The sequence below is a fragment of the Branchiostoma floridae genome, chromosome 10 (assembly GCF_000003815.2).
Source record: "Branchiostoma floridae strain S238N-H82 chromosome 10, Bfl_VNyyK, whole genome shotgun sequence".
Classification (NCBI taxonomy): domain Eukaryota; kingdom Metazoa; phylum Chordata; class Leptocardii; order Amphioxiformes; family Branchiostomatidae; genus Branchiostoma; species Branchiostoma floridae.
The window spans coordinates 8655451-8683131 of NC_049988.1; the positions used below are offsets into that span (position 1 = coordinate 8655451).

The 27681-nt window shown below is 39.6% G+C and overlaps 2 protein-coding genes across 3 annotated transcripts in view; one reads left to right on the forward strand and one right to left on the reverse strand.

Annotated features, from left to right (window-relative positions):
• The window catches only part of LOC118423783 (calcitonin gene-related peptide type 1 receptor-like), a 135488-nt gene extending 135031 nt beyond the window's left edge, over positions 1 to 457 (reverse strand). Inside the window, exon 1 of the mRNA XM_035832005.1 lies at positions 304 to 457. The gene's annotated coding sequence lies outside the window, so the exon portion shown is untranslated. The remainder of the gene's footprint in view (positions 1 to 303) is intronic.
• LOC118423782 (corticotropin-releasing factor receptor 2-like) lies at positions 376 to 27629 on the forward strand. 2 transcript variants are annotated; one of them, XM_035832000.1, is made up of 14 exons: positions 376 to 509; positions 11926 to 12061; positions 12843 to 12959; positions 13517 to 13626; positions 13987 to 14093; positions 15620 to 15740; positions 17249 to 17402; positions 21978 to 22038; positions 22853 to 22931; positions 23718 to 23806; positions 24020 to 24088; positions 24793 to 24931; positions 25532 to 25573; positions 25794 to 27629. In XM_035832000.1, exons 1-14 carry the CDS (start codon positions 462 to 464, stop codon positions 26013 to 26015), a joined length of 1494 nt encoding a protein of 497 aa, XP_035687893.1. In that variant the 5' UTR covers positions 376 to 461; the 3' UTR covers positions 26016 to 27629. The 2 variants fall into 2 exon arrangements, with proteins under 2 accessions (XP_035687893.1, XP_035687894.1); XM_035832001.1 differs by lacking the exon at positions 24020 to 24088.
• The last annotated feature ends 52 nt before the right edge of the window (positions 27630 to 27681 follow it).

A 27681-nucleotide genomic window follows, 5' to 3' on the forward strand; every position in this document is an offset into this window, starting at 1 on the left:
GTTACTTGAACTTACTGAGATCAATTGATGGCTGCATTGTTGGAACATGCTGACAATTCTTTTTCCTGTTCAGACCAAGCGATTTGAAAAAAATCTAAGAGATGCCACAAGACAATAAGAGAAGAAAATTCTAGAAATGCTTTAGCGTCGTAGAAAATATCGTAATAGGATTGATTTACAATACAAAACATAATATATCCATAATCTGTTTCTACCTCCTTGAGGTTGAAATGGTATATTCCAGACGTCATCGCCCACTGTAGTGACAATGTGCCTGATCAAAGTTGTATTATAATGACTCACCTGAGGCTTACTCTCCCTTCCTGTCATAGGTAGCGCTGAAGAGTAGAGACGGCAACGGTGTCCAACCGCTCAGTCTTCCCTGAAGGTCCGGCATCGGACAACGCCATCGCAGGGAACAGCATCTCAGGCAACGGCGCTTGGGTGACACCTTGGTCAGCATGTCCCTGCACCGCTATATCGCTGGTTTCCTGTGCTGCGTCCTACAGGTAAAGTACCCATATGAAACACATACCGTACATACTGTTCCTATGCTTTAACTGTATGATATTGCTAGTAGAATCTATCGGTAAAATCCAGAAGTTGTGTATGTAAAATACCGTGTATGACTTATAGGAAAATAATTTTATTTTGCTGAGTATCATTCTATCAAGAAGGTGCGGCGTTTTTGTTTTGTTTCTTTAATTCAAGACAACGGGGCATTTTAGAAAGTGTATGGAACAAGTTATAGCTATCTCTCTCTACATATATATTGTTTGGTAGTGTGGCTACTTTGATATGCACAATCGGTGGTGTTACCTTATTATACGATTTTGATGTTATTTTACGGAAGAAAAATACGTATTTTGTTGCAGAGATAACTCAGTGTAGTTTCGGTCCCCTTTCCACTAGACGGCGATCACGCTGTATCTGTCTGTATCTGTATCTATATAGCCGGTATAACCGCCATTCGGCGTAACACACCAGCTTTGCAGGCACGCGGCGCGGCAGCAGCTGGTTATATTACACCGAACGACTCGTTACCCCTAACTTTTGCACATCTATCTGCAAGCGTTCTTTAAAACTACCGAGAGAAGATGCCCCTACTGTACTTGGTGATAACAAGTTCCACTCTACGATAGTTATGGGAAAGTACGAATTTTTGAACACATCAATGCTAGGTTGGTAACTCTGGTATTTGAAGGCATGACTGTTTCTTGTTCTTTTTTGAGCTGGTATCTCTGCGCTCTCACTGCGACTTAAAAAGGATGTGTGTAACATAAGACACATTAGTACAAAATGTAGAAGTGTGACTAAAAGACAACAAAACACAAAAGGCGTATTTTGAGCGATCTGACAAATTCTAGGTCGCTGAGAGAGCGCGGAGAGGGCGCCGTCCTAGTTGAAAGAAGGTATAAGAGTTATAAGTCTCCCTTGTCAATCCTTTACGATGTTAATTTCTTCGTTAACGCTCCTTCTGAACGTGGACTGCAGTAACATTCTACGGCTGAGTAGCCACATTGCTTGGCGTCAACGTTTAGTCGCAGCTGTGGTATCTAATCCTCTTTTTACAAGTGTTAACATCGACCAGGCAATTTTGTAATTAAACTATGGCTTTCAGCTCACCCGTGATGAAGACAGGTTGTCTGGCTTCTTTATAGACCGGTTTCCACTGGTTGGCAACGTTGAAAGACCAAAACCGGATTCGTATGACCTATGACTTCGTATTTAGATACGATCCATGGTGTTGAATTGAGATTTGAAAGATTAGATAACTAAAAATACACTTTATAAATGAGATTCATTTGAACTACTTATGAGACCTTAGGTCGTTCAACTGTAGCCCCAGTGGTATCTGTTTCGACTTAAGTTACATTACGGCCAATCTTGAGGTGCGTCAGTGTAAATTTGGCGTACGTCAGTGTAAATTTGTTATTTCGTAAAGATGACAAATCAAATTTGTAGCCATGCTATAGCAACTATCACTGGCTCTAAATTAACTTATCCTAGGATTTAGCTTTAGTTTCAATTTATCCGAAAGTCGACCTAATATATTGCACCTTTTTTAATATCTGCTACTAATAAAATCATCAAATCATTTTATCATTTTGTGGCCTGCCTGCGTTATGAGCACATATACATGCAAATAAATACACCTTACAAAATGATTATCACCAAAATATTGCGAAGGAGGATTTCTGCAAGGACATCCTTTGATATGAAGTACGGTATGTTTCAAAGGTTATCCAAATACTGTCGCGTTAGTTTAACAATAACAATACAGTATTTTGACGTTTAATAACACAATTTTAACTTTAAGTTACTCTAAGATGAATCTTGTGAGTACATACAATGGTTATTAGTGTATATTAGAGGACCATACATTACATTACAATACAGTATAAAAGTCAACATGATTGATATTGAGAAAATGGCATACGTTTGGCAGGTAGCAGAATTTCTGTATTTGTACTTTGTATCTATTGGAATGAAGTCATTACACTGGGTCCGCCAAGGTAGCTCTCGCTGGTAACGACTGGCCCACAAAATCACAGACGAACATATAACTTAAACACAAAACCCATATAAGGAATACAATGGTTATTAATGTACATTACTGATCAAACATAAACTACAGCGCAGTGGCGGAATAGATGAAAGGTAGATAAGAAGTTATGAGTAAGCTGTAGTACAAGAAGTGGAACATATTTCCCCGTGTTAATAGACAAAAAAAGAGGAATGTAGAACATTATAGAACCCACACATTTTAGAAAAGGTGGGATCCTTTGTCTTCCACTGTCTCAGTAAAAGAAGTCAAACCCCAAAAAGTTACAGTTTAGAGTTAGCTTTTAGACTACAGTAGACACATTCTATGCTGTTATACACTATTTGTTTGTCTTCTTCCCCTTTACCTGAAACTCTGCAATTAGCCCTCGGGCATGAATTTGCCATAAACTAAATAACGTCGAGAATACAATGTTCTTGTTCTATGTTTCGTTACACTCGGCGACTCACTAAAATCCAGTACATGCATGTCTTTGGCAGGCTCTGTATACGTTTTGTGTTCAGTTCAACAAATATAATTAGTGCATTACTTAGCGTATAACAGAGAGTTAAAGACCAATTCAAATTCACAGTCTGAACTTTAGCCGGATTATCTTATAGAAAACTTGGGTATTATATGCTCAGTGTAGGTTGATATGAAAGTGTGCACTAAATATGAATCTGACTCTTAGCTTTTGTATGTATGTGTTCATATTCTTTGAAATACCAAACCTCTAGCTGGGGCTACGAACATGAGGAACCTAAGATATTCTAATTTAGTAATCAAGTGCGGAAAGTAATCAGACAATTTTGTACAAATTACATTTACACATTCCAGCTTTCAATTTTCAACCAGTACCTTACTTAACACACTTTTAAAATGATTGATATTGAGAAAATGGCATACGTTTGGTAGGTAGCAGAATTTGTGTATTTGTATTTTGTATTTATTGGAAATGAAATCATTGCTGTGGGTGCTCTCAGCGCTAACGGCTAACCCACAAAGTTCCAGGCGAACATATAACTTGAACACAAAACGTACAATAAAAGTACAATACAAAGAAAAATTCACATGTAAGTCTGAACTTTAGCCGGATTAGATGCATTTAAGTTCGCGGGGATTTAATTTCGCGGTAGCGGGAATAGGGACTTTTCGCGGTGGATTTAAGTTCGCGGTAACACCATAGAGCAGTCTAATACCACAATAGAAAAATGTTCGCGGTGGATTTGAGTTCGCGGTGAAGTGGTCACCGCGAAAACCGCGAACATTTCTGCATTTACAGTATTCTATAGAAAACATGAGTATCAGATACTAAATATGACTCTTACTCTTAGCTTTTGCATGGTTGTGTTCATATTCTTTGAAATACCAAACCTTTTAGGAGGGGCAGGAGCTGTAAAAGCTGATTGTACCATTAATACAGATGAGGTTTGCGAGACAAACTGTTTGACTGGAACATGCAGTCGTTCAGTGATCTACGCCCGTAATTACAGCGAACATGGAAAAGGTAGTTAGAACATTGCCTGTACATCACAGATAGGATATTGCAGTCAGTGGTAACTACTGTACGATCAAGGTTTGGGCGCCGTACCAAAATATTTGGGCGCTGTACCAAGACATTTCTGTGAACTGTAACGACCGTTGTCTACAGATGGTAAGGTATCGTAATCTTGTAATTTCAGCGCTGGAATTATTTCAGTCTCCTGTGGTTTGAAACGAGCTTGTGTGCTATTGGTTCGCAGTAACCTCCTTTCAACTGCGCACGACCGCGGTTCACAACTTAACAATCTAATCAACATCTGTAAAACTTTCTGGCATCGAGCCATCCTTTCCACACCTCGACTGCCAGTTTTCTTACGCTTTCTGTTCAGATAAGACAAGATAGCCTTCGTTACCACATCTACTGGCCGTGTTTCACATCTAAACAAGCAATCAAAAATGCTATTCCTCGATCCTTGAAATATTTATTGTTATTGGGAATTTTCTTGTTTTGTTATCATGAAAGCTTATGTGTTGGTAGTAATCATAGTACAATGCTAAACTTTCTTCCAACACAGAAGTATACACGGATCTATTTTTTTCTTTTCTTTTTCTTTTCACAAGTTGCTGACTTAATGTGTATTCGCGTATTCGCAAGATCATGTGTAAATAAGATAACATATCTGTAACTCTCGCGAGTTTACGTGCTGATGTGATTGGTCATTAGTATTGATCTTAAAGAAGGTGACAGTGGTCGTTGAAAATTTGATCCGACATATTTGTACTGGAAGGAAGATAAGCATTGTACTATTCTTGTTTTATTTTTTTATCGTGAAATTCATGCTATTTCTGTCTACGCATTTTTTCGGCTTATGCAACTTTGGACCCGGGACGAGCTGACCTTCCCGTCTTGGGGGAAGCAACTTTGGACCCGGGCCATGTCATCTTTCCAATCCTGCAAATCTCCGGCTACACCATCTTCCGCCTCACATCATGTCACTCAACAAGATAACTACGTACAGGCACACACCAAGAGAAACAAACACACCGACCAAAAAATGCCTATGTTTCCACAGAGCTAACAACTCTCCAATCAGAAAATAGCCTCCGGCTGTATTTTAAAAGTTTTTTTAGTCGTTTTTATCGGGCTTTCTATTTTGTGTTGTATCTTGTACTGTGTTTGACAATACAGCGGGAGCCTAACCTCTGCAAGGAGAGTAGAGCTAACAACCTAACCAGCAACTCTTGAACTTTTTGGTAACCCGCCATTTTCCCCAAACCCTGCCACCTGGCTTTCTTGCGTTTCTCTCACCAGAATGAATGGCTAGTTCCTTGGACAGTGACATATTTGTTGACCGTATGTACCCGGGGTACATGATTGTGTCACTGGTGTAACCATTACTCCATCTGGCTCTTCGCTCTAGTCCGATAAAGGTTCAAAACGTCGTGTCCTCACCTGGAGGTTAATAAGCTTGTGAAAGGATGACATATACGTGGAGTAACTCTACACGTCGTTATGATGAATAGAACACATTAGAACGCCGAAATCGCTCTATGCCAGAAGGTCTAATGGGAAACGTTGACGTATGTTCGAAATCGAGAGGAAGATGGTTCAATTTGGCTGGACGCAAATCTTCGCGTGTCGTAAAAAAACGCGCCGTCAGAGTGGAGCCCGTTTGGCTTCCTGCACTGTCGATTTGTAGCTCGAATCTACCTTTCTCATAAAGTATTCCATTACTGAGGCCTAGGGAAAAAATGTTGTGTTTCCTGTTTCAGTCCTGGAAAGATTAGGGTCGATAGGTAGGGATGATCTTTGTTTCTTGTACTCTTTTTAGGTTGGCCAAAACTCTAGTCAGACATTACAATACAGTTGGGCAAAGTAAACTGAAATGCACGAGGACACTTGTTTTTCAATGTTGAACTTTAAGTTTGTGCATAATAGATACATTTCTCCTTCATTAGATAGGACAAGCAGTGTTTTTACTTCAATAAGAAGCAGGCTAAATAAAACATTCTAAGTGGAAGCTAAGTGACTCCACTGCCCACCCCCAAAAAAGTCTAGGGTAGGCAGGTTTTTCTAGGGTAGGTAGGGAAACAGGGAAGACAACATTTTTTTTCCTATGCCTAACCCAAGCAAGAGGGACCAGCCATTTCAACCTTATTTTACTCTTAGATGAATCGTAAGTGTACCTAAGTACAGGTCAGAAAATAATTTGAAAATGAGTATATCCACAGCAATGCGTGCCCTTGCTAAGTATTCCATTACTGATTCACACACAGAAGGGTCAGCCAAAGACCGTGGCGTTAGTTTTACAAGACGGTCGTTTAAAAACACCATTCCAACCTTATTTTACTCTTAGATGAATCATAAGTGCACATAAGTACAGGGTAGAAAAATAATTTGAAAATGAGTATATCCACGTCAACGAAAGTGTTATGATAGAGTCATTAGTTTCCCCCCATACCCAAGACTTTCGACATGGTAGACATGGGGTCAGATTTTTTCCTTACATTAGAGAGTACAGTCAAACCTGTATTAGCGGCCACCTCTGCATAGCGACCACCTGCCCTTTGCGGTCACTTTTTGTCGGTCCCTTGAATTCTTCCCATTGACCTAAGCATTAAGAAATAGTCTGTAGCGGCCACCTGTCCAACACGGCCACGACCACACGATTCCCGGTCCCATAGATACAGAAACACTGCCTATTGCGACCATACGGCGGTCGTATGTCACCCTGCGCCCTGTTTTAAAACCGTAGTTTTGTGACGATATGGAGATGTTCTCGACAGGGTCATTTTGGCGAAAGTGGAAGGTACGCGTGCCTTGAACGTTAGAGTACATGTCTTTGTCGGTGAATTTACCAACATTCCGCATGGCAATGGCAATCATTTTCGGTAGATTTGACTTTGGTAGGGTCAGTTGAATTTTGAGACGATTGAGACAATGTTACTTGGTGAGAAAGATAAGTGGGTACTGAACTTATGTGTAACTTATTGCTCCTGGTCAATCGATCAGCATTTTCTCTTTCGTGGCAACCTGTCTATAGTCACCACATTTCTTCAGCCTTTGAGTGTCCGCTATAGACAGGTTTGACTGTACGTGCTTTAGTCTACTCACTGTGCAAAACACGTTCTGGGTGAGCGTTCCCTCTAATCGATGTCATATCTCATTGCGAATCCTGACTTCCAACTGAAGTAGCCTGAGATTGTGTATAATCTACCAAGGGATTTATCAAAGAAGAGAAGTCCCATTTGGCTTCCAAAAATAGACGACTAGTAAGTTTCCTGCGCCTAACTACACTGGCTCTAACCACACTTCTTATCACTCGCTCTATTGAACCATTTTAGTCTATTCTAACCCTCCTAAGAAGTCTGGTAAAGTCATGAAGTTCCAGTTTGAGGGTTAATAAAGTTTAGCATCAAGGGCTATTAGTACCCGTGTCTCGTACTTTACGTTACCAAAATTCCGTACTGATTTCAAACGACCAAGGGAAATCAGTCAGTCAATCTTGCGTTAAAATCAATAACTGTAGTGCGTACGTACATTCACATCTATCTAGAAGTTTTGATCAAGATAGATATATATTCACATATAAAGGTCAGGATATATATGTTCGGTAATGGTGAAACAATCATATCTGATATTGGAAACACTTCTAAAATGTACGAAGAAGACATATATTGTTATTAAATCCACTCCACAAAAACAAATGAACATAGCTTTAATCAAAATCAAAAAGGCGGCATGCGTGCAATGGGTTTGATGATCTCATAAGTTGAGAATTGCTTTTGATGAGGCTTTGAGATAGAATAGATGAATGTCTTTCTTATTGAACATTCCCTCCAATCTCTTCTCTTTACGTGCATACAATGCTTCAGAAAGAAGAGCCAGTGACGTTTTATGTTGAATTATGACACGCAATATATATTTGAAATGGAAACTATTCCTAACAGTTTTCTGAATTGTATTTCAAGACATATGAATGAAAAGAATTGCTCTAGCTGTCCCATATAAGAAGAAAGATGAGCATTACAGTGGCTTCTATCTTGTCTTTGCTTTGAGGCATATTTCCTCTATCATAAGGCTTCATGAAGAAAAGCCGAATGCCACAAAGAAGACAGGCGGCTCACGTGCAATGGGTTTGATGATCACATAAGTTGAGAATTGCTTTTGATGAGGCTTTGGGATAGAACAGATGAATGTCTTTGTTATTGAAAAGTCCCTCCAATCTCTTCCCTTTAAGTGCATAAAATGCTTCAGAAAGAAGAGTTTTCTGAATCATATTTCAAGACATTTGTATAAAAAGAACTGTTTGGTCGTATATAAGACGAATGAGGAGTCTTACAGTGGCTAAGTTGCCTTTTATCTATTCTTTCCTTCTGGGGCTATTTCTCCGTTATAACGCTTCATCAAGTAAAGCGAAATGCTACCGAGAACACAGGTTTACTTGCATGCCATCCGTTAGCGTTGTCTGTCTCCCATGGCGAAATACACGGTAAATGGAACGTATACCATTTATTTTTTGTTCAGTGAATACATCTGCGATCCTATGAGCTATATGAGGATGTATGTAGTGCACCATTACCCATAGAATACGGGTATCGTTTATAAATGAGCTATGTTATATCCGTGAACAGTTTCATCAGGTTGGTACGTCACTGAATAAAGAGACTCTTTTTACACAACCAATGCTTTATTCTCACCGACGTTTCGGTGACCGTCTGTCACCTTCTTCAGGGCAATTCTGACTGGTTCACATTGTACTGCAGGACAGATGTCGCTGCTCACAGTATTTACATATGTATATACAGACAGCTTTATGCACATATTTACAATGCGTTCCCAAACGTAAAGGAGTGTAATACATCCATAACGCAATCAGTTGTCAATTAACGATGAATTAATGTAAGTTTTTTCTACTTCTTAAGAATATTGTCCCACACGTGGCTGAGTCTGTACCCCCCCTCATCTCGGTTCATGACAGGAGACGACTTCCTAATCCATACAGCCTCCTTTATCCAGCGGGTGCATCTGTGGTCCTCTCTGTCAATCACCTTGGCCCCGTCCCAGTCTATGACACAGTTATTTCTCATGATGTGGTCTGTCACTGCTGATTTGTTCTCTTCTTTCTCAGCTTCCTTCTTCTGCGATCTAGTGTACCGTCCCGCCTTGATGTTCTCTGCCTCTTTCCTGTGTTCTGCTAGTCTGCATCCAAATGTTCTCCCTGTCTCCCCAATGTAGACTTGGTCGCAGCTCATGCATGGTATCCGATATATACAGTCCGCATACATACGCATCTGAACTGTGAGCAGCGACATCTGTCCTGCAGTACAATGTGAACCAGTCAGAATTGCCCTGAAGAAGGTGACAGACGGTCACCGAAACGTCGGTGAGAATACAGCATTGGTTGTGTAAAAAGAGTCTCTTTATTGAGCTATGTTATAGCTTATAAAAGACGCACTTAATTACCCGTACGTTACCCTGTGTGTGACTTGATCAGGACATGGCCTTGTTCGTTGAGGAATTCAATAGACTGTGTCTCTTGTGGGATGAATGAGCAATATTCTTAATAAAGACCATTGTGGGATGATTACTTCCAGGTATATTCGAAAGACTCTTGTGGGATTGAATAAGCGACACACGTACTGTAAAAAAACATAGCAGGAATAAGTCGTGATATTCTAAAGACCCTTTTGGGATAAAAAGGCGATATCTCAAACACCGTTGTGGGAGTGAATTGGGCGATATCCTAAAGGGCATGTAGGAAATGTCACGATATTTTAAAGACCATTGTGAGATTAAATGGACGATATTCTGAAGACTGTTGTGGGTCTAGATAGGCGATTTTTCTAAAAACCATTGTGTTTAAAATCACGATATTCTAGAGACCGTTGTGGAATAAAACGGCGATATCATTAAGACTGTTGTGAGGCTATAAGGGCGACACTCTCTGCACATCGTGAGATAATGTCAACAGATCGTCAACAGAAGCAGGATTACGTGCAAAAAGTTTTAAAGACAGCCATTGTATGACCTTCACTTCATAAAAAACATTTCCATTTTACATGTACATGTAGTTTTATCTTAATACATCATCTGCTCCTTAACTTCCTGGAACTTTGTTACATTCCTCATGGGAGTTTTAGTTGCCTCTGCAAAACGGCATGTGGTTCCCAATTACCGAAATGTAGGACCTTCACCTTCACTTCATAGAAAACATTTCCATTTTACATATAGTTCTATAAAGTTTAAACATTTCTGATCCATAACTTCCTGGACGCTTGTTACATTCATCATGGGAGTTTGAGTTGCCTATGCAAAACGGCATGTGGTTCCCCATTACCGAAATGTAGGACTTCCACCTTCACTTCACTTCACTTCACTTCATAGAACACATTTCCTTTTTTGAAAAACTTGGCAACTTTTACCCCGCGATGCTGATTACTAGTATCATGGTTTGCTACATTCATCATTTGAGCTTCAGTTGCCTGTGCAAAGTGGCATGTGGTTCCCAATTACCGAACTGTACCACAGTCATCTTCACTTCACTTCATAGAACACATTTCCTTTTCCGAAAAAGTTGGCAACTTTTATTTACCCCGCGACGCTGCCTAGTAGTATCGTGGTTTGCTACATTCATCATATGAGCTTTAGTTGTCTCTGCAAAGCGGCGTGTGATTCCCCATTACCGAAATCTAGGACCTTCAACTTTACTTGATAGAAAACTTTTCTATTTTATTCACATGTAGTTCTATCTTTTTCCATAACTTTCTGGAAAAGTTGGCAACTTTTAACCCTCGACGCTCATAGTTTGTTACATTCATCATATGAGCTTTAGTTGTCTCTGCAAAGCGGCATATCATATGGTTTCCCATTATCGAACTGTACGAATTTCACCTCCGCTTCATACAATAATTTTTCCATTTTACATATAGTTTTATCTCTTTCCACATCTTTTATGGCAACTTCTGCCCTTCGACGCTGACTATCATAGTTTGTTACATTCATCATATGAGCTTTAGTTGCCTGTGTAAAGCGGTATGTGGTTCCCCATTGCCGAATTGTCGATTCAGCATGACGAATGTAGACACCGGAAAGGGATACTGGTTTGTAATTATCAAAAGCCATGTAACAGGCACCCAATGGTCTAGCTTAGAATCCACACTGTTGCCAAGGCCAGCAGAGATCATCTTTCAGCACCAAGGCCAACGTGTCCCCTATCTTACATTAGACCTCCGTCTGAGGAGAGCTGTTCATGATTAACACAATCAGGAAGATAATCACAAGGTGTCATGAATTTGCCAGTCGGGGATAGAAGGTTAAAGTGCCGAGGAAACTCACCCTACACCTTGCCTATGGTCGTTCCTAGATTCTTCATCATTCACAGAAATGAATACTGATACTTCTTGGCTACGTTTCAAGATTGAACTCCTCTATTCCTTTCATCAGCAGAAGACCAGGTTGGCTGGGACCAGAGCCCAATCAAGACATTCCCCTGAAAGCCTTCTCCATTATGGTTGTAGATTTTTCTCCACTTAATGAGAAGCTGAGCCCGTACTTGTTGGCTGCGTTTCAAGACTGATCCCTTTGGTCCGCAGATGAACAGATTGGTCGTTAACAACAGTACCAAATCACGGAGTCTCCTGGGGCTGTCCGACTGTATGGCAGTGGATGTTTCTTCACTAAGATGGGAACTGTAATGAGTTGAATGTCATTGATTTGTTTGATTGCTTTGGTCTGCAGATGAGAGGTGCTGTGTGGTCGGCACCTAAAGTACCAAATCACTGAGTCTCCTGAAGCTGATCGACAGTATGGCAGCGGATGTTTCTCCACTACGTTTGGAACTGATAATAAGTTGCGTGTCAATGATTTGTTTGATTGCTTTGCTTTTGGTCTGCAGATGAGCAGCTTGGTCGGCACCAACAGTACCCAATCACGGAGTCCCCTGAGGCTGCCTGACGATGTGGACATGCGTCAACTCCTCATCCTGGCGTGCCATATGGAAAACCAGGAGACATACGCACGTCTCAACGGAAGTAAGAATCAAAGTCTCATTGTTTGATCCTCTTCACTGATTACAAGAGCTGACTTGCCTTGGTCTAATCCTCCTTAGCAACACCAGCTCTGAAGAAAATGAATGATGAAAGTAACCTTACTTCCACTTGGTTGGAAACAATTAAACTTCCTTCCAGCAACCAAAAAACTTTTGAGTCACCGAATTTTCGACCAATTGCCTGGTCTGAGGACCCGGAGCACCGGGTCAAAGATTGTCGGAAGCCTGTACCGACCCCCGTCTGTTACATGAAGGTTGATGTGCTCTGGTGTGTATAGGCTCTGCACTCTATACTCACGCGCGGGTATCAGGCCTTCTATGTATGAAATCCAACTTGAAACGAGCTTCATTTTATCCTTATCTTGTCTCCACATGTGAAATAATCAATGATAGACGGAAGTCTAAGGGCGAGACATCAGCGATGAGACACATTTGTCTGATCTTATCTTAGCCTTGTTTATGTCGTGTTACACAGACGGATCAGGCATTTCTGTCGGATCAATATCTTTTAAGTTCAGTGACCTTTATTAAAGATAATAGGTGAATATTCGATACTGCATTGCGAATACATGTATTTGAAACTGATATCTCCATAAATTGGACATTTAAGTAGGTTTTCTAAGATAAAGAATTATTTGAAGAAAGCAAGCTACAAATTCCTTTTGCAAATGTCAATGACCCTATGAAAATTTGAGATAACTGGTGGACATTTTCAATGAAACATGAGCAGTGAATTCATTGGATGACTACATTGTGATTGACAGCACTGATCTGCAATGCCACGTGGGATACCGTGACGTGCTGGCCACCTGCTCCTGCTGGGACTCTGGTGCACATGCCCTGTCCTGGACAACTCCGCGGGATCAGATACGACACTTCAAGTAAGTTTACTAGATTGTACCTGCACATATGATCTACCACCATCAACAATATGTTCTAATCTAATGTTTCCAAAACACAAGACATTCTTGAAGAAAGCACCAAATTTAGATTGGAAGGATGACTACGGTGCGAAAGATGTCGGTTAGCTGAGTAAGAATTGCACTTTGATCCGCAAATATCAGTTGGAACTATATCGTTTCAGAAATTGATATGATTCGGCACCTAGCAGTGTAGGATCTCCCAATGAATTGGGAGAGAAATGCAGAGGACTAGAAGAAACTCATGAAAACGCTACGCCAATCCCTATATCTACTTTGAGAGTAACAGTTCACTACAACAATCCCACCGCTGCCACCAAATGTAGCGTGAGGCCGAGATAGTGTAACACTGAGAGGAGGTCTGGACGCATTGGCTTACACTCCAGAACTGACTGTCCACAAGGGTCGGCCCTCTTTATTCTCATCTGAACATAAATCAGATGGACCCCCATATGTGGTGGGACCTGGTCCTCGCACTAGCATTGACAGTTCATGGTGTCCATCTCTGCTCTCTTCAGAAAATGCCACCAAGATGTGCTACGAGAATGGCACCTGGGCAAGAAAGGCGGACTACAACGGGAACTGTCGCCCACTCGTGGACAGTCATACAGCAGAGAGCGAGGAAATGGTGTGTTGTTATGGTAACATGCAATGATATTAACAATTTAAAGTTTGCAGAAAAATTTCAGAAATGTATGGATGAATCATAGGAAAGATAATCTGAAATATTGAGAGGATCGTTTTTCTGTTAGCAAGAGCTATAATTATTACATAATGTTCACCTGGGTCAAGGTGGGTAATTTCTAATGGCATTTCATCAGAGCTTGCTAGGGATTCGAACCTATAACCTCTTGATTTGGAGTCAGCTACCCTAACCACAAGGCCAGTCAAGATGCTTAATCTTGGTTGCTATATCTTTTATGACATGTAACTAGAATGCTGAAAGATGTAATCATCTCATGTATTCGTGTCTCATTGCACTTTCCAGAGACAGTGGGGCCGACACTTGGAAAATGCCAAGCTACTGAACAACGTCGGCCATGCAGTGTCTCTCTTCTGCCTTGTCATCGCTTTTGTGCTGTTTGGATACCTGAAGTAAGTGTGTTGGTTTGAGTCTCAACACTTGAATACCACATTTCCCAAGCACTAAAATATATAATGCATTTACACTGTACTATATCCTCACCCATCCTACACAGTCAGACAAAACAAAATCCACCTAATCAAGGAACCGTCCCATGTTCATCCAAAGCTAAAAAGCTTATTATGTTTGTAATATTCACTAGAAACTCATTAAAACTCAGCTCATTGCCTTCTGATTACACATATGGAATGAACAAATAATGATAAACACTGCCAATGCTACCCATTAAATGATTATTACTTTCTGTTATCTTGTGGAAGCTACTAGAAAAACATTCTCCAAACGAGTAACAATTTTGGTAAGTAATGTTCTAACTAATCAAGACATACCTTTCTATCAGATACGGAATGAACAAATAATGATAAACACTGCCAACGCTACCCATTGAAATAGCTGCTATAACTTTCTGTTATCTTGTGGAAGTTACTAGAAAAACATTCTCCAAACGAGTAACAATTTTGGTAAGTAATGTTCTAACTCATCAAGACATACCTCTCTATCAGATACGGAATGAACAAATAATGACAAACACGCCATTGCTACTCATTAGATAATTATTACTTTCTGTTATCTTGCGGAAGCTACATTCTCCAAATGAGTAACAATTTTGGTTAAGCAATCCCATCCAGACATAGCGCTCTATCAGATACACATCTAAAACCCAAATGGTGCCAGTGCAGTCCTGTGTTCTTGAAAAGACAAGTAGTCATACCTTTTTTGTTCCCAGGGACCCTTGTATCATTCTCTTTCACAAGCTAAATGATAATGGTGACGAACAGTTCACAATTTTGAGCTTCAGAGGAGTATATCTGTATATGTGAATGGCTTCGGCAACATGAAAGACGTCTTGAGGAAGATTGAATATGGCTGCATAATTTATGCCATCGTAAGGCTTAAATTGCACTTTGCTTTCATTACCCCACACATAGAGGACCAGTTTGGTCTTCCCAAATATCTCACTATCAATATAGCAGATGACTAGTATATCGTAAGGATGTATGGGTGCATCTATGTGCTGGGTGGGCCAGGGAAATTGTTTAATACAAGTAACGTTACAGAAACTGTTAAGTCACTTGGTTTTCAGAAAGCAAAGAAGAAGCAAATTTGTTTTCAAAACGTCCAAGATGGAAACAGCACAAGAAATCTGTGCAGAATTCAGATTACAAATTTCTACCAATTCTCCAATAACTGTAGATGTAAAACACCAATTACTTATGAACGATATTATCTTTGCTAATTTCCAAGTGGATAAAGAAAGACAAAATCATAACGTTTACTATGTTTTCCAGCTCAATGTTACTCAGAATAGCAGATCTAAATTTCTACAGAGAATGGCCCACTGTTCCGCATAATCAAAAGCTTGAGAAATGTTGCAATTTGCCGTCCTACATCTATATGGAGATCACATATTTGCCATATTTCAGTTTCTGGTTTCCTGAACAGTATTTTATTCTTAGATGAATTGTCTTTGTTACAGGAACATCAGATGTACGCGGAACAATATCCACTGGAACCTGGTGGCAACCTTCATCCTCAGAAACATCTGCTGGTTCATCATGCAAGAAGTGGTCAATGTCGAGACTGTGCTAGACAATAGCGTGAGTCATGTTATTTTTATTGTTATTGGGTGGGCTGAATTACGAGGAACTTACGATTGGCTGGGCAAAATCGCAAATGTCTGGAGCAAGCTGCCATTTGGCGCTAACTCAGGAGACCTCAATACGACGGCAATTGTCCCATGTGCGGCCAAACGACAGTAGGTTTTGAACCACTCACACCGGAAAGGACCCGTACTCTTTTCGATAAGCACTGTGGCTGTGCTCAATATATGAATCGCCTCAAACTCACTACAGGACCTCCATTTAATGTCCTATCCAAGGTACGGCCCTAACCCAATCTAGGCATTCATTTTCACCTGTGTAAAGTGAGGAAAGTCGTGTAAAGATTGATGGCACATCAATGGATTGGAACCCAGAACCTCTAGGTTATAAATCAACACCCTGCCGACTGCGCCACATGACCCCACATCCTGTGGCAGTGTTGCACCTAATGCTTCTGTCAATAGATCTCAGACATGCCAGTAATAGTAATATGATCGATATATACGGACCGTTGGGTTCAACGAACAAGATCAAGGTTCTGGTTGTCTGGTTATGACTCAGGGATATCGATGATGATATGGATGATGATCTATACGTAGCCACAGATGAAGAAATATGATCTGACTTTACACCAATATAGCGACCAGCTGTTGTGTAAGAGCCACAGCTTTTGTCTTCTTTAATATGGTAATCATATGAATAACAGAATCTAGACACTTAAGCAACACAGATGAAGGAATGAACATCATCTTTACAGATTATATTTCTATCATTAGTGCAGCTTTTATTTGTGTTTTGTTTATCAAGAATTTGTATGAAGTTAACAGTGTCACTCATCTTCCTGAATCCCTAATGTAATGTATACTTTATGTCTTTGCAATAACATGTAAAAACAATTATAGATACATGTATCACAGTCTATCATGATACTGGTAATCAAAAACAATGTGTCTTACATATTGCACTATATTACAGTAATAAGCTTAATAAGCTAACATTTCACATTATGATGAGACATATGTATACATCTGATCAAAAACTAATGTTACGGATTCCAGTCAGGCTAATAAGAAAAACAAAATTAGAAGAGCATCCCTCAGAAAGCATTTAACAAGCAAATGTTTCTCAGGGTTTGGGATAACACACATAGACAAGTTAATTCGGCCCCTATAGTGCCTTATAATAAGAGGAACAGTTATACGGTCAGCAAGTTTGCAGTTTCCATAGAAAGGAGGAGTTGCTGCCCCTTCCACTTTAAGATGCTCCAGGTCAAATCCTTGAACACAGCTGGACCCCCATTTTTTTACGTCCCTTCTGAAAGATGTATAAGCCCCAACCAAGCTGTCATTTGACGGATTGAATCAGTGTCTCAAAATTTACTTACTACTTCTAGAGGAAATAGAAATTCAAGACCAACTGTGAAGCTGCTACCAGTTGAGCTGTAGTGACATCCCTATAGAACACATAGTCTTTATATTGACACTAATGTATTTGTCTCTGTCCAGTGGCACTGCAGAGTGGCTGTCACCCTGTTCAACTACTTCCATGTCACCAACTTCTTCTGGATGTTTGTGGAGGGGCTGTACCTGCACATGATGGTGGCACATGCCTTTGGTACCGAGCGGATCAAGTGCTGGATGTACGCTGTGATTGGCTGGTGTGAGTAATCAAATTAACTCAAATCTTCATTTTTGTTTGCACATTGACTTACCTATGAAGCCAACCAACCTATAAGCAATATTAGATCTTTAAAAGTGAAAATATTCTGGATGAGGCAATGTGTATGAAATTAATATCTACTGCTGCACTATATTTCCACATTTACATCATTATTTCATACACATGTACTTTGAGCGGTTAAAAACGCAGAAACAATCTGCACTAGAGTTCCCTAAATATTACCCACAAAAATTTGACTTTCCTCGTGCCACTGTCCCATTGAATATTTGCTCCTTGAATGTTGGTATGGAAATTGGAATAGAGTTGCTTCATCTTAATACATAGAAAAGTGCCCCCAAAATTGACTTAGTTTTGATAATTGAAGCTCTACAACCCTGACTCGGGCTAATATCGCTTAGGTTGCCTTTAATGACACTATTCGAGGGACATTGATGAAGTCACGTTGATGGAGTTGTCGCAAAAACCAATTGGGGGCAAAAGATTAAGTTACATATTAATTTGTATTCTGATCATCTCCTAATTTAGATATTAATTAGTAATCAAATCTGCTGACATACAATTAAGTACTTTTGCCTAAACAGTTGTATCCTGGATGTCAATAAAAACAGTGATCGCTCATATTGCATAGGCCTGAGCTTGTGGATTTTTTTTCAGTTGTTGTTTAATACAACTGTGCTGAGTGGAAGATATCACAAAGACCTCGTTTACATCAACATAAAGCACTTATCATTGCCATCTGCCAGTTTAAGGGATTTCCCTAAGTAACAATTCAAAATCTTGCCTGTGGTTTTAAACGTTACGAAAGGCTTTTAATGGCTTACTGAGATAGCAGATAAAAGCATCCAATGATGGCAAGTGCATCTGTTATTTATTGTTTTAGAGTATGTTTTATGGACTTGCACTTATCCTATGTAATCCACCCCATTTGTTTTAAGATTAAAAAACAGACTGAAGCATCATTCTGGTAGATATGGTTGTCAGATACTAGTCCTTAAGGACGAATCCTTGACAGATCGGACTACTTGGTATAACACACACCTGGGTTTAGGAATATATGAAATATTACAAAAAAACAGCTCATTCCAGCCAAATCTTGAATATTATACTATCTAAAATGCAAAGTTACCAATAAGTTTATTTGATATGCTGCTCAGCGTAGTTTAAGAATTGGATAGGGAATAGGCTTAATGTATAAAACATGTAAAAAGATTTGGCCAAAAAAAAATCAATTTGCTAGACACGAAAATCTTGAAGTGCACAGTCACGTAAAACTATTACTATTTTATCCTGTAAAACCCAATATATGCCCATTAATAAAAATAGAGTGTATCAGTATGTATTACTACTGTAACAGTAACTTTATTTTGAAAGCTAGCCAAGCTTGCATTAAATCTAGATTCATGGTCTATGCCTTTCATCATTTTTCGTGGAGTAGTACAGAATACAGTCTGATTTTGTAACATATCAGAAAGGTCATAGAAAATTGGCTGTCTAAGGTTACGATACTTCGTGACCGCAAGACTTATTAATCATTAATATTCCTGTCTGTTCTTTTTACTCTTTTGAGGTTCAAATTCAATGCTGGTAATTTGGTGCCCTGAATGACCGCCTCTGTGAAAATTCAAGCGTCTCAGACGGCGAAACGCTGTTTGCGACAACCGTCCAAGGCGTCTTAAATTATTGGGACGCTTTGGACGGTTACGGCGGCGGACGGCATGGGACGGGCTTTTGAACGCCCGACGAAACGTCCAAGACGGTCCGAACGGCATAACAAACGCTCGGACGCGTCTAGATTGGCACTTTAGACGCGTCCGGTCGGACGTTCGGGACGTCCGAGACGGCGTCTGAAAGCGGGCAGCCGGACGCTCCCGCGCTTCGTCGGGCGGCCCCCCCGCTGGGAACAGACGTCTCTGCGGACGGACCAGACGCCGATTGCGACGGACGTAAATGACGTAATCCAGGCTGCTGGGACGGATCGGACGCCGATTGCGACGGGCATAAACGGCGTAATCCAGGCCGCTGGGACGGGCGGTAGCCTCCACCACGCCTTCCCACGGGGGGTACAGATCGTAAAATTCGACAGAAAATGGAATGAAAGGCCAAGAGGCAGTCATCGCTATATTATTAAAGGTTGATATCTGGGCCAAACTCCTAGCAAAATATTTTTTCTTCAAGACACAGTTTTAGTTAGTCAGGCAGTACGGTAGAAACTCATAACGGACCGGTGCATTTAATTTGGAACGTGCGTAGACGGCTGCCTGGACGCCGTTTCTGACGCCGTCCGGTCACGGCTATAATTTTATGGCCTGTTGGGACAAGCGTTGCCACATACCAAACAAACAAATATTCAGCCAGGCAGTGGAAGACCACCCACGACCGGGCCGTCAGGTTTAGTTAAAATCAAACGCAACTTGAACAAATTTCTTCGTAAATTCAGACATACTTCGCGGCGTTTGATAAACTTTGCTACATGTATGAAATTCAATCCGACCTTCAATCGTGTCCGCGGCTCTTTGTGCCGCCGTGCCGCCCGCACATCATAATGGACGAGTCCACATAACATCAAGGGTGAATACAGGACGTTTTATAATTCTCTATCGTACATTTTAATCACAATAGTCTTAATTAAAGACTGGATACATTGTAAATGTGCAATACATTTTCTACAAAGCTCATATGTCATTTTTATTTCGCGGTAGCGAAACAAATTCGTCCGTTTCATAAGTTCCCAACCCCTAGTAGTTGGGAGGGCCGATTTCATTGACAGCAAAATCGGTAGGTGCTATCTCATTATCTGTTGTCTAAATCTACATTTTAACAGCATTATCATTCTTAATCGAAACCACAGATATTTTTTACAAGTAGTTTACAACGTGTTCATAAGTCTTTTTATTTTGTGGCATCAAAGTAAGATCCTAAATTTTATCATTCCTTTGCGTATGTGGGGAGGGCACCGAAACTTTGCAACCGTCGTCGGCAAACTTTGCAACAACATGTTGTACAAAAATAAGAATAAAATGAGTATTCACTTACCGGCGCCAGCAAAGTATCGACAGTCAGCTAACGGAAGGACGCTGCTTCTTTTGACGGCATCTGTGATTTCTCCTGTCCGTTACGTTTCACAGTTGCTTCAGGTAAGTAGTATGATTTATCCCACTTGTCGGCGCACGACAAATAATTTTTGTACATTCTTTTTTAGTATAAAATAACGAATAAAGTCATCGCCGTAAACCCAACCTCAGCACAATGTCGTAGAAACATCAACTGCTACTTCTAGACGTGATGTCCTTGGTCTAAAAGTAAGCAAAATTTTAACAAACAGACATAAAATCCACAGAAATAGTCACCTTCTGAACATATGTCCTGCAACCGCCGGATTGTTCAACGGTCTGAAATTCGAATTCACCCGCTGAAATTGGCGCATGTGCAGAAGTTAAAACGTCATGTTTCCCGTGGGGATAAGGACAGACGCAAGCCGTCTGAGGGCGTCGGGTTCCTAAGTATTTTATAGCCCCATCAGTGGCCGTCTCAGACGGCCGTCTCAGACGTCTTTCAGCCGTCTGGGCGTCCAACAAAAAAACGGACAGAACGGCCCGGACGCTCACGATGTGTTCGCGGCCGTTTCTGACTGCAATGGACGCGTCCAGAGAGTTTGAAACGCGCTCAGACGCCTTTGGACGCTTGTAGACGCCGTCTTAGCCGTTTCGGACGCTTGAATTTTCACAGAGGCAGTCTGCTGTACCGGTCTGCCTTAACAGTGTCCTCAAACAACCTCAAAAACCTAAAATGACCTCAAATGGCTAATATGCAGTGTACATTGGGCTTACATTGTGGGCGCTCTGGATACATTGTTCATGCATTAGTGAATTTGAAAAACGCAGCAAGTCTCCTAAGTATTAATTACTAGTTATTTCGAGTTAGTCGGTGGATTCAAGATCGAAGCAATTTCTTGGTGCCATGTTGGATTGTCTGTGTTACTTAGGAGTCTGCCTGGTGAAGTTATCCATTCTTCAGTCCACAGATGAATGCTGTTGGCTCATAGGTTACAGCATTATTATAAATATTCAATACCAATTTTAACAATTCTATCATTGTCAACTTATGATTCTTGTATAATAAGTCTCAAATTGCTTCAATCTTGAAACCGGCCTACTTTTTTAACTCCAAATAACTAGTAAATACTTAGGATTTGCTGGATGCATGTTTTTATGACTCATATGAGTTCATTTGAGGTGTTTAGGCAGATCCCTGCTATACTCAGTATGAATCCAAATTTACCCAATGGGTATCTACTACTGTTGATAAGGCCACACTAATGTAATTTGTTGGTTCACAGATTTTCTAAAGTGAAAATATAGCAAACAGACATCACAACAAACAGGGAGGAAATAAAACTCAAATATGACCATGTCCACTCCATAAACCTGAGTGCACTTTATTGTCCTCCGGATTTGTTTCCATGATGTTCTTTCATATCCTTTATTTTCATTTTTTGAAAATCCGCAAAACATCAAATTAAATTAGTGTGGCCTAACAATGATGTTTTCCCTGCAGGTGTCCCTATTCCAATCATCCTGTCCTGGGTGATAGTGATGTCACTTCTCCAGGATGAAAGGTAGGCTTTAAATTTATACTGGAAAAGCATTTAATTGTGCTGAGATTTGATTTCACGGTACTATAAGGGAGAACATGTATTGGTCATGGTAGTTTTGAGTTCATGATAGTAACATATTGAACAGTAATGGAAACCCTCAGGTGCCTAAACGGACTGTCTGAAAACATCTACGAGTGACATGGCACTTAGGATGCTACAGATGGACAAAACAGTCATTTTTGAAAGTGCTGGTGTGATCAACTTGTTTTTTTAAGTTGAACGTGAAACAATTCAGCCTCTGCTGCTATTTCTGGACTTTTTGTATTGTTTTACCCAGTAAACAATGATATGACTGTCACTGATATCTACCCTCTGGATATGTAGCATTTATGTGGTATTCAATGTTCAAAGACTGGGTCTGTGTGTTCAATTTGTACTTAATATGTACTTAATAAGCATCTACACTGTAACAGGCACCTCCAACACATCATAATAGTATACAATTATAGTAGGTATATTTAAGCACTAATACACAAGAGGATAGACGAGGAAAAGACAGAGAATAAAAACTTTTCTGTGATTTTAATTCAGCAGTCACCAGACAATGTGAGTGTGCAAACCAAGGAGCTTTCATCTATTCAAATCGTTCTACATATCATAACAGGGTTTCTATCACTTGATCTGAATAAGTCAAATGACTTGATTGTTGTCTTGTGATAATGAATATGAGACATATGTCTACTTCACGGTTTATGTTTGAAAATACACACGCTTCCATGGCAAAGAATATTCTTCCTAATTCTTTACTGGCAAAACGTTGCGTCATGTTCTGTAGATGCTGGGTTGACTCCACAACTGGACAGAACTCTCACTATGACTTCATCTACCACGGACCTGTCATCATCGTCTTGTTGGTAAACATGCAATCTTTTTCTGTCATTAGATAATATCATGCCTCAATGATAGTGAGAGATGCATGACATAAAGATAACAAATGGACGAAATGTTGTAACAGAGAAGACTGGTGCAAAATTTGGTACAGTTATAAAAATCAAAATTTCCTGAACCCGAACCTGTTACCTTGCTATGGCTCATGCCAATTAACAATTAAAAATCTTGCCTGTGGTTTTAAAAGTTACGACAGGCTTTTAATGTCTTACTGAGGTAGCAGATAAAAGCATCCAATGATGGCAAGTGCATCTGTTATTTATTGTTTCAGAGTATGTTTTATGGACTTGCACATCTACCCCATTTGTTTTATGATTAAAAGACAGACTGAAGCATCATTCTGGTAGATATGGTTATCATCAGATAGGACTACTTGGCATACCGGGAACACACACCTAAGTTTAGGAATAAATATATGACATTTACTTGAATCTTGAGTATTTAATTTATACTATCTAAAATGCAAAGTTACCATGAAGTAGAAATGTGATGAAATGACGCAGATAAGTTGGAAATAAGTTACACATGTCAATCTGACTGGAGATTTTTAAGTTCAGAACATTTGAAATTTTGGTGCCAAAATTCTACAATATATCCCTTTAAGCGAAAACCATGTGTATTTCAAATAGAAATGTAAATAAATGTAAATAGCTAATAGTCTTCCAGCAGGATTTGGCCCTCAAAATGTAGGAATTAGCATTTCAGAGGGTCAAGATTTCAAAATTACTAACTAATTGGAAACTCTGTTCCAGGTAAACTTTGTGATCCTAGGGAAAATTGTGAGAATACTAGTGCTGAAGCTTCGAGCACACCCGAACTCACTGGACACAACACACTACAGGTATGAGGTTTCTTCCCTAGTCCATTTCATGTATCGGTTAGACAATTACTTTTCATTCGTTTGGTCTTTTGTTGTTTAAGTGTTTGTATGTTGAGTATTTGTTGACTGTAATTTTGTTTATCACTGTTCTGACCAATATAATTGGCAAACAATAAACGGAACAGAGGACACACCAGGAGCTAACAGAACACAACATGTACACTTGAATTATAGTAGCTGCACTGCAGATGACATTGGCACCACACGTCGAGCATCAAGGGCCTCTTATAAAGTACATTTCAGGTATGAATCTAGTCAGTGAGTAGGTCTAAACCACTAACAGCCATACTGATATCTTACTACAGTATTGATCTAAAACAATGTTAATTTACAATAAATCATAACATTTGCAAAATAACCTTTCATTCTAACCAATTAATCAAGCTGTGCAATTAATTAATCAATCAACTAATTAATCAAGATGTGCAATGGACTCTAATATCTGTGTAGGTAGGAGTAAATAAAACTAACTTTGGCTGAAAATTTTAGTCATTTCTTTTTGTTTGCAATAAAGTTGCATAGTTTTAACAAAAACCTGATCATGTTCTGCCGATGAAAAAGTGTTTTACAGAAACATCTGATAGCAAATGTCTGTAATGAATAATGGTAAAGGAGGATATTTTCAACAAAAAAAACACAAGCACATGTTCCAACTTAAACTGAAAACAAACAAACTTTATGTACTGCATGGTACATTTTGAGATGAACAGCTATTTGAACAACACATTTAACAACTAAACTGATCTTAAAAACATTATAGTTGATGAAGTTAAACAAAAAACGCTTAGCTGCAACATCCAAACATGTACCATACACCTAATGGTAAAAATGACTCCACCCCTGAGGTGTTGCCAAAAAGTGTCACACTTAGTATGACACTTTTTGGCAACACCTCAGAGGTGGTAGCTTCTAGTGATGTCTCCTGATTTCTCATATTACCTTTCCAGCATCAAGGCAGTGAAGGCCACAGTGGTGTTGTTGCCACTCCTGGGGATCACATACATGCTGTTCTTCATCCACCCCAGCGGCAGGGGAACGTCCAAAATCTTCTTCAGATACTTCAACTCATTCCTCCAGTCATTCCAGGTATGTTTCAACTAACGTTTTATGATGCTGTTTTACTGTAAATGCAGAAACTTTCGCGGTGGTTTAATGTTAGCGGTTTTTGCGGTGGCCGCTTCACCACGAATTTAAAACCACCGCGAACATTTTTCCATGGCAGTAATTAGAGACAACAGTACATGGTGCTACCGCGAAATTAAAACCACCGTGAAAAGTCCATTTCCTGCTACCGCAAAATTAAATCTCCGCGAACTTAAATGCATTTACCGTACCAATTATTCAAATCTAAACAATGGTTGGCAGCAATACTTTGCTGAATCTGTTGACATGGTAAGAATGTTATACATGTATTGACATCCTTAGAGACAGAGATCATTGAGAAGAAAAATCTGTAGTTTTGAAATTTATATTCATATTCATGTGTAAGGTTAATGTAAATTATTTCTTTAGAGCAAGATTCATCTTAATCTGTTATAATGCTAATCCCATGAAAGTTCATTTATGCATCCTCATAAAAATTTTGTCATAAAAGACATTTAATTTCAGTTTACACAATACATACTACACCACATTTTTGAATGTATGTTAAATGGTGATTCCTAAATCCTATTGTCTTTTTTTCAGGGATGCTTTGTGTCTGTCATCTACTGTTTCTCCAACACAGAGGTAAGAACAACCTATAAAATATCTAATGTTGAACACATACAGACACACACCAGTAGATCAACTCATCATGTTATAAGCACTATAGAATGTCTAGTGATGTTGATCCTTTTAATCTTTATCATGAGAATGGGTATGTGAAATTTTAACTCAGAAGTTATGTTCACAGTTTTTATATGATTGATTGAAAAGTACATTTCCATTTGTTTACCCCATCTTATAGGTGCAGAATGCAGTACAGCGCAGAATAGATAGATGGCGCAACCAGCAACAGTGTGCTCACAACAGCACCCCATCCAAACAGATGGTTCTCGCAGTTTTCACAGCAGCTTCACAATCGACGGTTGACAAGAACGAGAACACAAAAGCATCTTCTACTTGTCATGCAACACAGGTCAAAAGTAATGTCAGAGACTCCAAAAAGCCTGTTATTGAAGAAGCGTAAAGTCCACGTCATGACAGACAAAATAGGACCAAGAAGCAGCAGTAGTAGTAGAGTCATATGGTGTATTACAGCACTGTTTGGGGTTATACCGCCCCTTATGGGGTGGCTGCGGTGGCATACCTTCTTGTAGCTGAATACAAGATGGGGATGTGCCAGGTCTCCTGTCCGGGTGAATGATGTAAATCACTGTGTGATTTGAGGATTTGCTCCATCGCACACTGGGGCATGCCCCTACTCTTTTTTTTTAAAGATGTGGTAGGTTCAAGAAAGACAGAGAATAAATTAGATAATCCACATATAAGTGAAGAGAAGAGATATTAAAAAAAATTAAGTAAAGAGAAAAAATGCCAAAGAAGAGGACTTGGACCAGATAGATTGGACTCTATCAGATAGATTGGTTGATGGTCACTGTAGACAGGACTCTTAATCAGTTAATGTTTGTGATAATGGGAAAAATTATCAAAGGATCCACTAAAAAGTGGTCCCATTGGCCAGGTGGTCCTTACAAAGGGTGGTCACTTGTGCAGGTTTGACGTTTTCTGTATGTGCCTTGAGTATTCGGACCCTGTACACTACTATGTGGTACACCTTGTCCTGTTACCTAAATATATTATATAGTTGTCATTAGCAATGGTGTATAAACCTTTGGACAATTGTAATATATAAGGAACCCATAAACATGGTGGACGAGATTTTAAAAGAAAAAGAAACAAGTATTTGTTTAGGGCAAGGAAAATAAAAATGTATTCAACAGCCAATGTGCCAAATAAAGAGGAAAGAAGTCTCTGTAAAATGCATGCTGAAAGCTTGCCACCATCTATGTATATAAGCATATCAACACTTAGTTTAAACCTCTAAATGTTTGTAAAGATTGTATAGATATTGATACATCTGACATTGAAAGGTCAGAGGAATAAGACTTACTTCACGACATTCCAATCTATGTACAGGAAAAACTAACCCATATACGTTTTACGCAGCACTCTGTTATACATATTCATATTGCATGTGTGTACAGTACTCAGTACATATATGGATATTCACTTTTAATGTTAGAAATGTTAGGATTGTGAACCATGTCGAAATATTCCATGAATCCATTTGAAGTAAAAAGAACAGAGAAACTATGTATTTTGAGATCTAGATTTGAGATATTTGTAAGGTCCAGTCTATGATATAGCCCTGTGTCATTTGTACATGAACATATAAAGATATATGACTGGAGGTTATGTCAAATCATGATAGAAAAGAGTTGTTAATAGTGCTGTACCGTCGCAACTACTCTACATAGAATATCGTCGTACGTTTTGCCTGACAATTGTAAATAGTACTACATGTATCTTGTCTACACCTATAATGTTGATAAATACAACTTAAACATTGGATTTCAACAATTCCATTGTTAAAGGCAATTCCATTGTTAAAGGCAATCATACTTACTTAGATTGCAAAAAAATGTGTCCAAGGAGGTGCCTCGAGCACGTAGACAGTCTCATTACTCAGAATGGCTACCTTCTGGCTGCAATAATAGCCAAGGTGAATAACACCTCGATTTTAATAATGCCTCCACCCTGGAGGTATTGCCAAAAAATACACATTTTGACCTGCAACTTTCTCAATGGGTTGGCGGAAACGGCTGCCCGGTCGGTCGGCGGAAACCCCTGCC

Excerpts from the sequence above, each read along its gene's own strand:
- LOC118423782 (XM_035832000.1), top strand. The coding sequence starts at position 462 with ATGTCCCTGCACCGCTATATCGCTGGTTTCCTGTGCTGCGTCCTACAG. Across the intron at positions 12,062-12,842 it reads ATACGCACGTCTCAACGGAA|CACTGATCTGCAATGCCACG; the intron begins GTAAGAATCAAA and ends TGTGATTGACAG. Across the intron at positions 22,039-22,852 it reads TCACTTCTCCAGGATGAAAG|ATGCTGGGTTGACTCCACAA; the intron begins GTAGGCTTTAAA and ends CATGTTCTGTAG.